This window comes from Brienomyrus brachyistius, chromosome 16 (genome assembly GCF_023856365.1).
Source record: "Brienomyrus brachyistius isolate T26 chromosome 16, BBRACH_0.4, whole genome shotgun sequence".
In the NCBI taxonomy this organism is placed as follows: domain Eukaryota; kingdom Metazoa; phylum Chordata; class Actinopteri; order Osteoglossiformes; family Mormyridae; genus Brienomyrus; species Brienomyrus brachyistius.
The window spans coordinates 6,579,038-6,594,195 of record NC_064548.1 but is presented as its reverse complement, the minus strand read 5'-3'; the positions used below and the strand labels follow the sequence as shown (position 1 = coordinate 6,594,195).

Below are 15,158 nucleotides of genomic sequence, written 5' to 3'. Positions count from 1 at the left end.
AGCAGACACACTTGTGATATAGATTGTTATATTGTACATGTAGTAATCCAACTTTACCTGAGCAGATGCGTGACTATTAATAAACCCGACTACATGTCTGTGCTGGATATAATCGGCTATGTCCATTATACAGTAGCTGAACAAAACTACAGATAAAAGCGGCCCTGGGGACCGAATTGTTTGTCCGTTATAAGCGGAATTCCGTTATATGCGAGTCCGCTATATCTGATGCTTTTTCTGCTTGTTCTTAAAGACGCACGGCTGGGGCCAGCGGACCTCGTCCGTTATAGATGACTTTGCTTTATAAGCGAGTCCACTATAATGGGATATTACTGTAATATAACCAAATTAATTAGTGATGACTGGAGAGACGCCCCCACATCTATATCACAACCCCACCCCAGCAAAAATTAGGTTGAGTCAGTCTTTTCTTCCTCAACTAAACATCATATTTCAGGAAGAATCTATGAAAATGAAATGATAAATTTCAGTTATTACAGTCATTTTACTAAATGCAAGACAAATGAATTTCCACAACATTTATAATGAAGCAGAGTTTCATTTTGATTTTATTTCTGTTTCAGGTAAACAGAACATCAACAAAACAAAGACATATAACCTTCTTTTTGCCTGGCACTGGGGCAACATTTTTACATGTAAAATACACACAGAGATTATATGGATTTAGAGTGATATAATGAAAAGCTCACTAAGAGGACACAGTCCTGGCTGAGAAATCTGATTAATACAGCTGAACTAAATCCAACATGTCCTCAACTGAACCGAACTTAAGGAAAATCAGTGCAAAAGCAGTACCAATACTGGATATCACTTCCTAGGTTTAAGGAGGAAAAGCAAGAAATGCAAGAAAAATTAGAGACATGACATGAAATCATTAAATAAAACAGGAGTGAAATAGGTTATAACCTAACATGCTTGTTTGTTAAATGACAAACACAATGGCTAAAAACATTACAAGTCAATAACTTCATAAATTAACAGGTTTAGTAGTAATATAGCATTAAATCCAAGTTTTGAGGCTAATTTTAATATGGTGCAAAAACATTCACATACAGTCTTAAGTACTTTTCAAGCCTACAGCCTATTCTGATTATTTTAAGGCATGTAAGAAGGGGTCTCATCTAACAGTGAACTGTCTGATACAGAACGCAAAGGGAATTAAAATGTGCCTAAAAGTATTCATATGCAAAACAGCAGTAAAAGACACTGACCCATAAAAAAGCATTTGTCATATAAGAAAAAGGCAAAACAAAAGTATAATATGCTGAATGACATAATTCCAGACCACTGGCATTAAATATTATCTTCTATAGATGCAGGTGCTGCTGTACCTTCAAAGACCGTTTAATCACAGGGGATGATTTAGCTAAGCTACATTATGTGGTGATTCGGTATGAGCAGGTTTCAACACACATCACGTACCCAGACTTCTGTGCAAGAAACCAGCACTTAAAAGTGACTGACGATTATGGGTCACAAAACAAGCAGCAAGTCTCAGAAACAGCTGTTAATAGCAGAGCTGTCCTTTCATAAAGGGTAAAATCTAACTAGGAGCACTTCATATGGCAAGATATTTCAAAGTGCAACTCAACCCCACTCCTCCAATCGAATGCTGTCTGATTATAAATAATGGTTCATTATAACGATAATGGTTGAGATCTGCATTTGCTTATAAGACAATTAAATTACATTTTTCAAAACTAGCTAATACTGGGGCAAATTCACAGTGAGTTTTCCCTTAAGAAGCAACTTCAATTCGGATTAAAATGTAACATTCAAGGCACGTCAGCCTGATCTCAGGCTATAATTTACGCATTAACCTTATGGTTTATGTACACTAAAGCATAATCAGCTGCTGAAATGACAGCGACACTACATAAAGTTAAATGTTTAAAACATTTATTTATATCCTACCAATAAGGTAACTATGGCAACCTAAAAGAAACCAAAGGTAAATAACGGTAAAATAGCTAGCCATTGTTGAAAATGTACGCTATGACCAAGTGTATTTACATATCGTTGGGCTGAACCAAAATAAAACAAATCAGTAATAAAACGCACATTGTATTTACATACATGAGGAATTATTGGGAAAAACAGTTACGAAATATTCATATCAAACATTTCACAGGATTTACACAAGTCAGCAACTACGTAAGAATAAATGTACGTAGGAAAACCTGATCCATGACACTTACAACCACATCTATATTCACCATGGGCCATGATGCATAACAAAACAAATAATGAATGTCAATATTTCAAGCGATTAAACCTTCTAAGACAACTAATACTCAAGTTGAGCTGCTAAATATTGACCTACATTTGAATTCAGAATAAAACATTTGTTCCTATGTGGCAAACGGATTAAATTGTTTGAAACTTTTGTGCATTTTTTATTACAAGAGCGAGGAAAATTAGACCACTTGTGCTCAGCAATAATAAAATTGCTCTACTAGGGAACTATAATCAGAGCAATGGCAGATGTTCATTTTTTTAAAATGCAGATGCCTTTTAATGTAGGTATATTTGGTATCAAAGCGTAAGCAATCTTGTTAAAAAAATGCAAATGAAAAGAACCCATAAATGAACTGCTGTTCCTTCAGGCATTGAAGCATAGCCTGAATGTGGACCCAAGACATGACTGTCATATGTAAATTGTACAGGTCTAATTGGACAACCCCCCTTTTGGTGACTGGCCATATGAAGACATCCTTACAGCAACCATGCCTTTAGCCTACACAGATAGCGCATCACCTACCCCAGGCACCAGGTCCTGTTCTACGCCCCATTCTCCCTCATCCTCCTCTGTTGGCTCAGCTTCAAAGCAGTTTCGCATGTTCTCGTACAAGAAGACCTGCTGGTCAACATGGGCTGGGGCCAGCCGGTTCCGCTTCCCATCGAGAACACTGCCTGACGAGCTAAAGAGCCTGTGTGGCAGGACACTGGTGGCAGAGATGCACCAGTACTTCTGAAGTACTTTAGGGAGGGTGGGAAACAGAGCCAAGCGATCCGACCACCAACGGAGAGGGTCCTCGTTAAGACCCAGTACCTTCTGCGATTTGAAATTGCTTAGCTCCTCCAAGACCTGGGCATGCTGCTCTTCCTGATTCTCATCGCTCCCCGGCTGGCAGAAGATGATGGCCAAAAGGTTGCTGGCATTGCTGGTGGAAGGTGTGGTTTCCATAACCTGCCTCTTGCTCGGCGGTTCTTCAGAGAACTGCAATGACGACTCCGATTTAGAGTAGTCCTCCTTACGTTTCTCCAGGAGCACTTTGCCCTCTTCGATCACTCGTGTTTCCACTTGTGAGCGTTCAAAGGGGGAGAGAAATGGAAGCTTCTTGTACCGGGGATCTAAAAATGTGGCGACGTTCAGAAACATGTCGATCTCGGGTGTCTGTTGAAAGGTGGTGGACAGAACTTTAGCGATCACCTCCTTCACCATGCCGACCTCCTTGAGGTCACTTTCTTTCACTTTAAGAGTTGTGTTGAGCAACATGTGCAAGATTGGTTTCACCATGCTAATGGTAGGGTACCGGCATGAGGTCATCATGTCGGCAACCAATCGGAAAGGCAGCAGCAGATCAACCAGGCCCTCTACTATACTCCACTCCGTGGCCTCCAACATTAAATGGTGATTGTTACTGTCTTCCATGAGGACTGAGGCAATAACAAACTGCTGTTCTTTTAGCCGTTGAAGCATAGCCAGGGTACTGACCCAAGAGGTGACTCTGTCACTGATGAGCATACACTGAGTTAAAGCTTGTTGCTTCTGCTTCTCTCGCAGCAGGTACATAGCTACCACGGACTGCTGGAAGTACTCGACCATCTTGCGACAGCGGCCCAAAAACATGTTCAGCTTCGGCATCTCAAATGCTTGTCTTATTCCTTCATTGACTGTATGTCCAAAGCAAGGCATCTGTACAGACAGATCGAGAAGTGAACATGCTTTCACGATATCGGGGAAGCTATTGGTAGTTGCACCATAGATTTTCGGGTTAATTCCCCATTCTACAAAGGCTTCATATAACGCACGGGTGATATTTTCTGCTGCGTTATCCTCTGGCACTTCGAACGTTTTCAAGCACCTGATTGCCAGGGTGAGGCTGTTAGACCCACAGGTTTTCAAATAGTGTGAAGAAAGGGAGATGTATATTCTGTTGTGGGCTTGGCTTCTCCACAGGTCTGTGGAGATGCCACACCACATCACTTCAGCAAGCTCTTTTAACATGCTTTCTCGAACTAGATAGTATTTTTGAGGAATCGCCTTTGTCATGAGTTCAGTTTTACTGGGGGGCACAAACCTCGGGTCGGCTGTTTTTAAAAGCGATATAAATGAGGGCTCTTCTACAATGGACACTGGGTACATGCCTTCACAGATGAAGCTGATGATTGCAGAAATCAGGTCACTGTGCTTTCTGTTTTCATATCCACAAGTCTGCTTCACAGACAGCGTCTCTTGAGAAAACTGCTGTGAGGACTCAGATTTTAATTTGGAGTAAGCTGTAGCAAAGGCTTCCCTCATCTGTTCTGTGTTACTCTTCACAAACTCACAAAATTCTTCTGGGTGGTTTTTCTCCAAGTGGTATGAAAGGTTAGAGGTGTTCCCTGAATATGCTATTTGGGCCATACATATTCTGCAGTATATTTTCTTCCAGTGCAGTATGCATCCATCAGCATCAGTGTCAAACCCAAAGTACTTCCAAACCTTGCTTTTGGCTCTAGGATGAGCGACCAGATTGAGGTCTGATGGGGAACCCTCTGTACCCTTACTCTCCATTATCTCTGATGACTTTATGAACCTTCAATCAGAGTACCTACCAAAGTCAAAAGAGAATGTGAATTTTACAAACCAAACATGCAGAATTTTTATTTATTCAGGTTTTTCAAAAGAGTTTTCCAATGGTGGTCCAAAAATTTAAGCATTTCTACCATATTTACCATAAATTTTAGATCTGGGATAACACTAGATTGAGACAATATTTCACACAACATAGTTATAAGAAACAAAACAGCAGTTCACTGATATATACATAACTGCTCTGTTCATTATTTGCTCTACTGAATTACAGATAAAGCAAGCATTAGAACCAGCAGGACACAAAAAAAATTATAAAAAAATGACAGCACACAAGCACAAAACTGACAGGTAGTACATTGCTTGGTAATATTTTTGTGAAATCCACATTTGGAATATGTGTGGAAGCTTCACAATGAAAAACCTAATATCCATCCATCGATTTTCCAAACCGCTTATCCTACTGGGTCACGGGGGGTCCGGAGCCTATCCCAGAAGCAATGGGCACAAGGCAGGGAACAACCCAGGATGGGGGGGCAGCCCATCGCAGGGCACACTTATAAATCATTCACCATCACACATGCACTCCTACGGGCAATTTAGCAAGTCCAATCAGCTTCAGCAAACTGGAGTACCCGGAGGAAACCCCACGACGACATGGGGAGAACATGCAAACTCCACACACATGTGACCCAGGCGGAGAGAAAAACCTAATATTAGCTTCTTAATATGCCATTAAGAAGCTTTCCCCCCCTAGACACTTCCCTATTCCATTCCCCGTCCACTTTATAAGCTTATCAAGAATGACAACTTATTAGCCGTATGAAGAAGGTGACAAAATCCCACTGTAAACTGATCACAGCCCATCATAAAGACATCCACCCTAACCTCAAACAGAGCAAAGGTTTTCCAGTGACGTTTTGTAGGAAAATGGATACACACTAAGCATTATTTTTCTAGACAGAAAAATTAATCCCCCATTTTCTAAACATGAATATTTAGAAAAATATAAATGTATTTTCTGCTTCAAGATTAAATTGCATTGCTCTAACTCTACTTCAACAACCAGATTTTTATTGAGCACAGGTCTAGATAGAAATTTCTAGATTTATATCCAATTATACATGTATTACCAAACAGAGCTGACAGAAAAAAATTAGGGGCGCATAAATGCTGCACGCAGATCACATGACTGGAAAAATATTTGGGTGAAAGTTTTCTTTCTTGCAAAAAAAGGAACAAATCAAGAGCTAAAACTACTCATTGCACGAAAGCCATTTTTTCCAACTACTACAACTATGAGCATACTTTTCAACTTTGTATAAATATACATAGAATATTGGCTATTGGTTTATATAAAGAACATAAAGTCCGGTTACATCAACCGCGGTTACTTTTGATAACTGACGTACTGAGATATAATGGCTGCTATTGAATCTTCATGTTAAGTCCCACACTTTTCTTGCAAAATTAATCAACAACATACATATATGCTCGCTACATCAAATCCATGGGTTTTTAGACAGAAATTAAACTACGTAGTGTAGATGCATCTGTTAAAATGTACAAAAGGAAGCAGTTTTTGTAGATCACTCTCTTTATTAAAAGGATCTAACCAGTTCTTAATCACATCCTTCACGTTTTTTTCCTTCATGTTAGTTACTTAAGTGCCCCATAATCAGCAGTCGTGTGCTGCCAAATTTGGCTAGTAACGTGTAATTAAACAGAGAGAGAGACAGAGGGGAAACGGCAGCTGGTGAGTTACTGAGTATATAATGGAGAATAAGCTGAAACCATCTATCAATTATTTCACTGGACCAAACATTATTTCACATCACCCGATTGCGTTGCGTTATCGTTTCTTTTCATAGCCTATACTGTTGATTTTGACAAACCACTTGCCTGAAATTATACAAATATTTACAAAACAGCTTCCATATACAGTGACACTGACACTCCATAACCGCAGTACGTATCACGTCAACTACATGGTGCATGTCGGGGCTAAAAAATAGTACTTAGTCCTAACCTGGTAAAGTGAAAGGTTTGTTGAAAATCTGGTAGAGTAGGACTTTCAGGCCGACTAAATAGACCTTCAACACCGGCCAAATAAGCTTCAGGAGCTTCATGCTCTTCGTGCGCTTTCGCTATCGCCGGCGCGTCACTGTTTCGTGTCCCTCTCCTGGCGCTGCTTCGTTGAAGTCCGGAGTGGAAACTGACACCTCGCGACACAAGTTCCGCCTTTGGAATCTGTGTCATGAGACATTCACAATGGCCAAGCACAAGCCTCTTTTAAATAAATAAATAAATAAATAATAATAATAATAATAATAATAATAATAATAATAATAATAATAATAATAATAATAATAATAATCGTTATTGTTATTCTCATTCTCAATAACACTGGCCCTTTGCAAAAATGATTGGCCACCCCAGCCTAGATGATCCACTCTCTGATTTAATGATGCATAATCAATGGAAACCCTATGTGTGTGTGTGTGTGTGTGTGTGTGTGTGTGTGTGTGTGAATACAATATATAATTTCCAAATCATGCATCCAGTGTTCACATAACGCCATTTATGACCAAACAGTCCATTTCAGATGACTGAGGAAGGAGATGAATGGGGAGCAACTATTTTTAGTCGATTTGGTTCAGTGCTGTTTTGCGATCCATAATAATTCCATCCTGGCATATATTAATGATGTTTTTGTCAATCACTGTTCTTTGACATAATTAGCCCAGTGCTGGACTTTTTACAGCCTTTCCAAAACTGAGTTGTCAGGAACCTTTGCACCTTGCCAATGTTGAAACCCAGACACATATCCATCCATCCATCCATCCATTTTCCAAACCGCTTACCCTATTGGGTCGCGGGGGGTCCGGAGCCTATCCCGGAATCAATGGGCACGAGGCAGGGAAAAACCCAGGATGGGGGACCAGCCCATCACAGGGCACACTCACACACCATTCACTCTCACATGCATTCCTACAGGCAATTTAGCAAGCCCAATTAGCCTCAGCATGTTTTTGGACTGTGGGGGGAAACCGGAGTACCCGGAGGAAACCCCACGACGACACGGGGAGAACATGCAAACTCCGCACACATGTGACCCAGGCGGAGACTCGAACCCGGGTCCCAGAGGTGTGAGGCGACAGTGCTAACCACTGCACCACCATGCCGCCCCCCAGACACATATACTGCAGGAAAAGGAAAAGGCTTGACTTAACTGAATTAAAGGCAAATCATGGTCTAGAAGGATCGAGATCTTACCACAAAACAAGCAATGACTGTAATACTGCGCCATCATTTATATGAAAACCCTAAACCCACATGTGAATTTGCTTTCCCAAGCGTAAACCCCTGTGAAAGACCAGGAGCATATGACTCATTGGGATTAATGAAGTACATGCATGGTGGCTGATCACATTTATCCCTTTGTTCAGGCATTCAAACAAAGGCGGGGATTTGTCAGCAAAGAATTTGCAGGCATGGATTTTCTGTTATCATAGGATAAAGCAATTTTCACAAAATTGAAGTTCCCCAAGATATAGGAGTAAAATACTATGATGTATTTCAGTGAAAGCTGATAAAGCATAATAAATGGATCAGACTCATTGACAAGACAAGTACGATTTGGTCGCATTGCGCATTCTTTTTAGTTTATTTTTACTGAACTGAAGTATTCCTATATTTCTTCTTTCAGAGTACAGTACTGCCATACCCCAAAGAATATTTTACTAAATCTTCCATTCTACTATGTCTACTGGATATTATCATACAAACAAAATCAGGTAAATAATAATAATAATAATAATAATAATAATAATAATAATAATAATAATAATAATAATAGGGGCGGCATGGTGGTGCAGTGGTTAGCACTGTTGCCTCAGACCTCTGGGACCCAGGTTCTCCGCTTGGGTCACATGTGTGTGGAGTTTGCATGTTCTCCCCATGTCGTCGTGGGGTTTCCTCCGGGTACTCCGGGTTCCCCCCACAGTCCAAAAACATGCTGAGGCTAATTGGACTTACTAAATTGCCCGTAGGTGTGCATGTGTGAGTGAATGGTGTGTGAGTGTGCCCAGTGATGGGCTGGTCCCCCATCCTGGGTTTTTCCCTGCCTCGTGCCCATTGCTTCCAGGATAGGCTCCGGACCCCCCACAACCCTGTAGGATAAGCGGTTTGGAAAATGGATGGATGGATAATAATAATAATAATTATTATTATTCCTTTGTTCCTTTGTAATAATAATAATTATTATTATTATTAGTAGTAGTAGTAGTATTGTTGTCGTTATTATTATTATTGTTATTATTATTATATGTTGAATGAATGGTTTTGAGCACTTGTTTATAACATGCCCTATACTATAATTATCTGTTATGCAGCTAAAATGAAGAGAAAATGGCTGACGCATGCGAGCATTATGGGATGCTTTTAATGTAGGATACATGTGACCCATGACCACAGAGCTGAAAAATGCGAGCTTGAGCAGAGACACAACTGTTAGTGGCATTTATTTGTTTTCATATAGTGATGAATTATAGCCATCAGTCATTTCTGCTATTCTTTGTTAGCTCACAGAACTAATGACTTAAGGCTTTATTTAGAAGTAAATTCTATGTACTAGTATCTAAACTAAGATCCCATTTTAGTTTCTGTAACGTTAAAAAGACAGCAGTATTTCTTTGCGACAAAAATTAAATACTCAATAAGTACAGTAGGCGAGGCCTTTCATTACAGAAGCCTTCACCTTTTCTGTGAATCATCTTCAGTATGAATCATGTAATTGATTCATCCATCCATCTTCTAAGTGCTTATTCAAATCAAGATTTGTGGGGGCACATGAAGACTGACCTAGACAGCACTGGGTACAAAGCTGGGGAACATCCTGGATGGGATGTCAGTCCAACACATAGGTAATCATATCTTTGTGGGGACCGTTCATTCATTTCTATGGGAAAAACCCTCATTCCACCAATGACAACCTTAACCCCTACCCAGCCCTAACATTAGCCACAAGTAAACAAACAAAACGACTATACAAGATATTTTTAATTTTTTGATTGCAGTCACAGATTTTTATAAAACTGAATTTCCTCTTATGGGGAAAAAATGTTCCCACAAGGTCAAAACAACAGCTTTTTATCACATTTTAGGTATATTTGGCTACCACAATGTAATACATACATTACCCCCCCCCCCCCCCTTCCCCCGGACACACACACACAATCATAGACTTTGGGAAACTTATGGTGCTTTTCCATTGTCACCAGGAACCGAGCCGTACCAAATCTGATGGTTTTCCATTGCAAAGTCTGCAAGCCATACCTGAGCCATACCCAACCTGTCCCTGTGCTGACACAGCTCTACTAGAAAGTGTGACCAACCTGAGACAGTTTCATCACCACCGTCTGATTGGTTGAAAGCATGGAGATGCCAGTGATCTGTGTCGATATATATGGATTATCTGAAGGAAAGTAATGTCATATTCCATAGGTGGCAATTTCAGGTCCAGAAAGTAAAACTCCAGACCATGATTTACTTTCAACCAACCAGTTGAGTACTCTGTGAGTACTCTGTTGTTTGCTCACGGCAGGAAGTGCCATTTCTGTATAAATGTAGATAGAAAACAATGTCCAGTTACATTAGTTGACACAAGTATTTTTTCATTGATAGTTCTTTTCATTGATAGATCAACATCATTGGTAAACATCCAGGTCCAGGACATTTTAAAACGAATTTGAGGAAGCACTTCTTTACACAGAGTGTAGTTGAAGTATGGAATAGTCTTCCTGCTAGTGTAGCACAAGCTAAAACCCTGGATTCCTTTACATAAGAGCTGGATAAGATTTTAACAACTCTGAGCAATTAGTTAAGTTCTCCCCAAATGAACTTTATGAACCGAATGGCCTCCTCTCGTTTGTAAATTTCTTATGTTCTTACAGTATGTAGGCTTCTAACAGAATTTAGTACCGACTATGTAAGTTTGCGATTTCAGACATACCCTTAGACACACCACTTAGCCTAACTGGATGGACATGGGGGAAACGTGGAAACTCCACACACACAGTGGCCGTTTGATCTAAACCCCCAACCCTAGGGGTGAGCAGCAACAGTGCTACAGTCACTGTGTCATCCTGTGATTGATTCAGATAATTATTATTCCTGTAACCTGTGTAATTCTGTGGCTAATGAGAATGCTGGAAACCATTATGAAGGAAATTACAGCAAGCTACACAACCCCGCATATGACCTTGGATTTATCACACAGCAAAAAAAATCCTTGCGCACAAGCGAAGGTTTGCAATCTGCAGCAATAAACACTTGCATAGGTTTTTTGAATAGTGGCAGAGTGAGTCATTGATGCAGGAGTATGCCTGGGAGAAGGCTAAAATAGGGTGGAAGACATCTTACTGTATGTCTCGTGTTATTAAAAATGACAACTGGATATCAGCACAGTTATACTTCAAAACTAAGGATAGTTTTTATCATCCGACAGTTCAAGTCAAATGATCCAGTCGTATAATCCAGCACCATTTTTGGATGAATGTACAGAAGGGAAACCGCTTAGGTATATGGTAGGTGAGTTGCTGTATCTTGGAATGATGAGTTATTTAAAAACAACTGTATGGTCAATGTGCCTTTTTTTCTCTTTCAGCTGTGTCTCATACACCCCCTTGGGACAGCGCTGTGTATGGAAGCTTCATGATGCCGCTGTCCAGTTTAATCCTTGCTGGGCCATAGATCAGCTGCTTTTCCTCCCCTCCGTCAGACCAAGGTGTGACGGATTCCATTACAATGTCATTATCTCCTATATTTACAAACCCATTTCCAAAAAAGTTGGGAAGCCGTATAAAAATGTAAATAAAAACAGAATATAATTTTCATTTAATTGAAAATACAACAAAAGCCAACATATCAAATGTTGAAACTGAAATGTTATTGTTTTATGACAAATACAGCTCTGGAAAAAAAAGGAGAGACCAACATTTTTTGTTTCATTCATTTCTCAATTTATGGAAGTGCATCTGTGTAAAATATATATTTTTTGTAAACTCCAGCCTGGAGTTTACAGCTTCTCATTGATGAAGAGCTTCTTCTTTGCTTTATGGGACTTCAGACCTGCTTCTAGGAACCTGACACAAACTTGTCCTATCAGTGCATACCACACCACTTCACACCACTTTATGTCTCCCATTCTTTTTGAGGATCACTTGATGTCATCCAACCGATCCATGAGGCACTGTTGGATAAGTTAACAGTCATCTCTGGCATTAGAAAGTCACTTCTGTCCTCTACCTAGCTAGTTTTTTGTTGTTTCCAGTGTCTCCTGCTTCACCTTGTTCTTGAGTATTGTGGTCTTAGAAGCCTGGAAGCAGCCTGCTGCTCAGTGTAGCCTTCTGCCAGCAGAACCAGGATTAAACCAGAATTAAACAATGCAGATTTAAAAAAAAAAAAAAAAAGATTTTTTTTCCAGAGCTATATATGCTCAATTTGAATTTGATGCAACATGTTTCAAAAAAGTTGCGGCAAGAGCATGTTTACCACTGTATTGCATCACCTCCTCGTTTAATAACACTCTAAACATTTGGGAACTGAGAAAATAAGCTGCTGAAGTTTTGAAAGTAAAATGTTGTCCCATTCTTGGCTGATATAAGATTCCTACTGCTCAACAGTTTCAGAAACATTGCGGCAATATTTTCCCGTAGAGCCTTTCACAGAGTGCTGAACCTCTCCCCATATCCACTGCACAGAGTGCTGAACCTCTCCCCATCTTCACTGCACAGAGTACTGAACCTCTCCCCATCTTCACTGCACAGAGTGCTGAACCTCTCCCCATCTTCACTGCACAGAGTGCTGAACCTCTCCCCATTTTCACTGCACAGAGATTATGGCCCTGGGAGGCTCTTTTTATACCCAATCATCTTACTGACCTGTTGCCAGCTAACCTAGTTAGTTGTGAGATGTTCAACTAGGTGTTTTTGTTTTAGCATCACACAACTTTTCCTGTCTTTGTTGCCCCAGTCCCAACTTTTTTGAAATGTGTAACTGGCATCAAATTCAAATTGAGCATATATTTCGCATAAAACAATAAGTTTCTCAGTTTCAACATTTGTCTTTGTTGTATTTTTTATTAAATATGGGTTTATTTAATTTGCTAAGTCATTGCATTCTATTTTTATTTAGATTTTTCACAGCATCACAACTTTTTTGGAAACAGAGTTGTATTCCAGTGAGGCATCTACGAAAATGAAGCATTGATTTTTCACCTGAGTACATGGCAAAATATCTCTGCTCTCCAAATGTCACTGGCCATGAGTGGATAGAAAACCGAGTCCCTTACACATACACCAATGTCTAACGCTTCAGCTTATCAATCCTTCTCAAGTCATCCCTGAAGATCATTTCCAGAGAGGGACAAATGAAAGGTAGTTCAGTTAGGCCTCACAGTGTTGGTGCCTCAGGGGGTGTGCCATAGCCCCCCACCTCCAGGGCTATTGGTTTCATTCCTACTGTCGATCCTACAATCCACAGCACGACTTACAAACAAACAGGAACTGATCACATCACAGAACCACTAGCACATACAAACTCCACAATGACACGTACATATATTTGTGACGAGGCTAGACAAGAAACAAGGTTTGGGCTATTAACGAATAACCAAACACTATCGGGGTTATGAGTAACAAGATAGAGGTGAGGCTCATAAAATAATATGGACTCAAACAATAGGAATGGGATGGCCAGCGACACCTGCTGGCCAAGTCGGAAACCAGCAGACAGGATAGGGTAGGGACTGATCCTGACACCTGAGTACCAGTTTGTACCAGTGCTTGTCACTGATGCTGTACCTTTAAGATACAGATATGGGGAGAGTTTCCTGTATCCTTCTTAATGCTACGTCGTTCATAAACACTAATGTTGTTTATTCCTTGGGGATTTCTCAAAGTCCATTTCTGTACCATAAATTAGACTAAAAGGTATATTTTCCTACAGCTAAGGTACAATCAGCAGACCCTTGAGGGTACAGCCCCAGTGACAAGCAAAGGTACAAGTTGCTGCTCTTTTTTTCTGACAGTATGCCCTCATCAGTGTGTGGAGAGTTTTTACTTTCTCCCCATCTTTGTGGATTTCTTTTGCTTCCTCCTGCAGTCCACATACATTTTTTTGCACCTGTCCCGTCCATCTCTGTACTTTATGTATATACGTAGCACTGTGCCCTGGGGAACATTATTTTGAGTCACAATATGCAGTGTGCTGAATATGCTTGGTGCGACAATAAGGCCCCACTTGACTAACTTGACTTGACGTGTGGTTAGACTAATTGATTTCTCTCTGGGTGTGTGTATGCCCTTTGATGGACTGGCATCCCATCTAGAGTGTTCTCTGCCCTGTGCTTCCTGGGACAGGCTATTTCCCAGTAGCCTGAATTACTGATGTCTTTCTCTGGCATTACTTGTACGGGTAGACAGTAACCACGTGTCTGTACAATAACACAAATATCACCCTGATGTGTAGAATATTCAGTGACATTTTTCTGCATATATTTTTCCCTAAAAATCTCTGCACAATGAATGTGAATCTCGTTTAAAATTCACTGGATTGCTCTTTAATTTTATTTTATATGATCTGTGCTATTAATGCGGTATTAAGGTATTTGTGGATTCCATAAGTGTTTTTTTTTTTATGTCAAGGTCTTTGAAGTCACCAACTGTGGAGAATGCAGGCGACTCTGGGCAGAGTCTGTGCGAGAGCTGCACTGGCACAGCAAGACCCAGACCATCTGTCCTGCGAGTGCAGAAGCGCAGAGGCCCGTTTCATCGCGCAATTCCTCCACTCACCTAGCATCCTGCCAAGCGTCGTCTTAGGGGACGGGCTTGACATGCAAATCACCATCACTGATAAAGTTTGAACACAGTCACATGGTTTGTCATTTCGTCAGAGTCCACGGCTTGAGATTACATTTGGGTTTCCAGTAACCGTTTATATAACATCCAATTTGCGCTGCTGCTTGAAATTTGGACTGAAAATCTGAGCGTTTACTGGATTGCTCCTCATAAAATCTAATATGAATGACCAGTCAGCTGATTTTCAGAATCCAGCTGCTCGCAATTATTACATTTTGAAGAAGCTTTGTAGTTTTGTGTAGTTTTTTTTCCCCCTAAACATTAATATATAGATGGTGAGCTGTTGATCACGCGCTGCATACCAGCCTCGTTAGTATAGCACAACACACACACCCCAAGCCATCTGCGCTTACAGCGACAAGCGGGGTCACCTTGGCACAGCCTTGGGCAGAAGGACAGCCTCGGGAAACTGAGGATGC

General features: G+C 40.5%; 2 protein-coding genes and 1 long non-coding RNA gene across 5 annotated transcripts in view; 1 reads left to right on the top strand and 2 right to left on the bottom strand.

The window, feature by feature from the left end:
• dhrsx (dehydrogenase/reductase (SDR family) X-linked) overlaps nucleotides 1–15,158 on the bottom strand; it is a 40,656-nt gene that overhangs the window by 22,050 nt on the left and 3,448 nt on the right. For 2 of the 3 annotated variants that reach the window (XM_048977996.1, XM_048977998.1), the window contains exon 1: nucleotides 6,849–6,984. The exons of the other annotated variant lie outside the window; for it this stretch is intronic. In XM_048977996.1, the coding sequence (XP_048833953.1) occupies nucleotides 6,849–6,948 (100 nt within the window). In that variant the 5' untranslated portion in view covers nucleotides 6,949–6,984. Of the gene's footprint in view, nucleotides 1–6,848; nucleotides 6,985–15,158 lie in introns of those variants that run through there. 3 annotated transcript variants of the gene reach the window in all.
• LOC125709469 (E3 SUMO-protein ligase ZBED1-like) lies at nucleotides 540–6,983 on the bottom strand. The gene is made up of 2 exons (XM_048977951.1): nucleotides 6,849–6,983; nucleotides 540–4,838 (listed from the first exon to the last, which is right to left on the bottom strand). The coding sequence occupies exon 2, from the start codon at nucleotides 4,799–4,801 to the stop codon at nucleotides 2,759–2,761; it is 2,043 nt and encodes a 680-aa protein (XP_048833908.1). The 5' UTR covers nucleotides 4,802–4,838; nucleotides 6,849–6,983; the 3' UTR covers nucleotides 540–2,758.
• On the top strand, nucleotides 6,523–15,062 carry LOC125709492 (uncharacterized). Its single transcript, XR_007382731.1, has 3 exons — nucleotides 6,523–6,575; nucleotides 11,487–11,606; nucleotides 14,527–15,062. It is a non-coding gene; the product is annotated as an uncharacterized LOC125709492 (long non-coding RNA).

Excerpts from the sequence above, each read along its gene's own strand:
- LOC125709469 (XM_048977951.1), bottom strand. The coding sequence starts at position 4,801 with ATGGAGAGTAAGGGTACAGAGGGTTCCCCATCAGACCTCAATCTGGTC.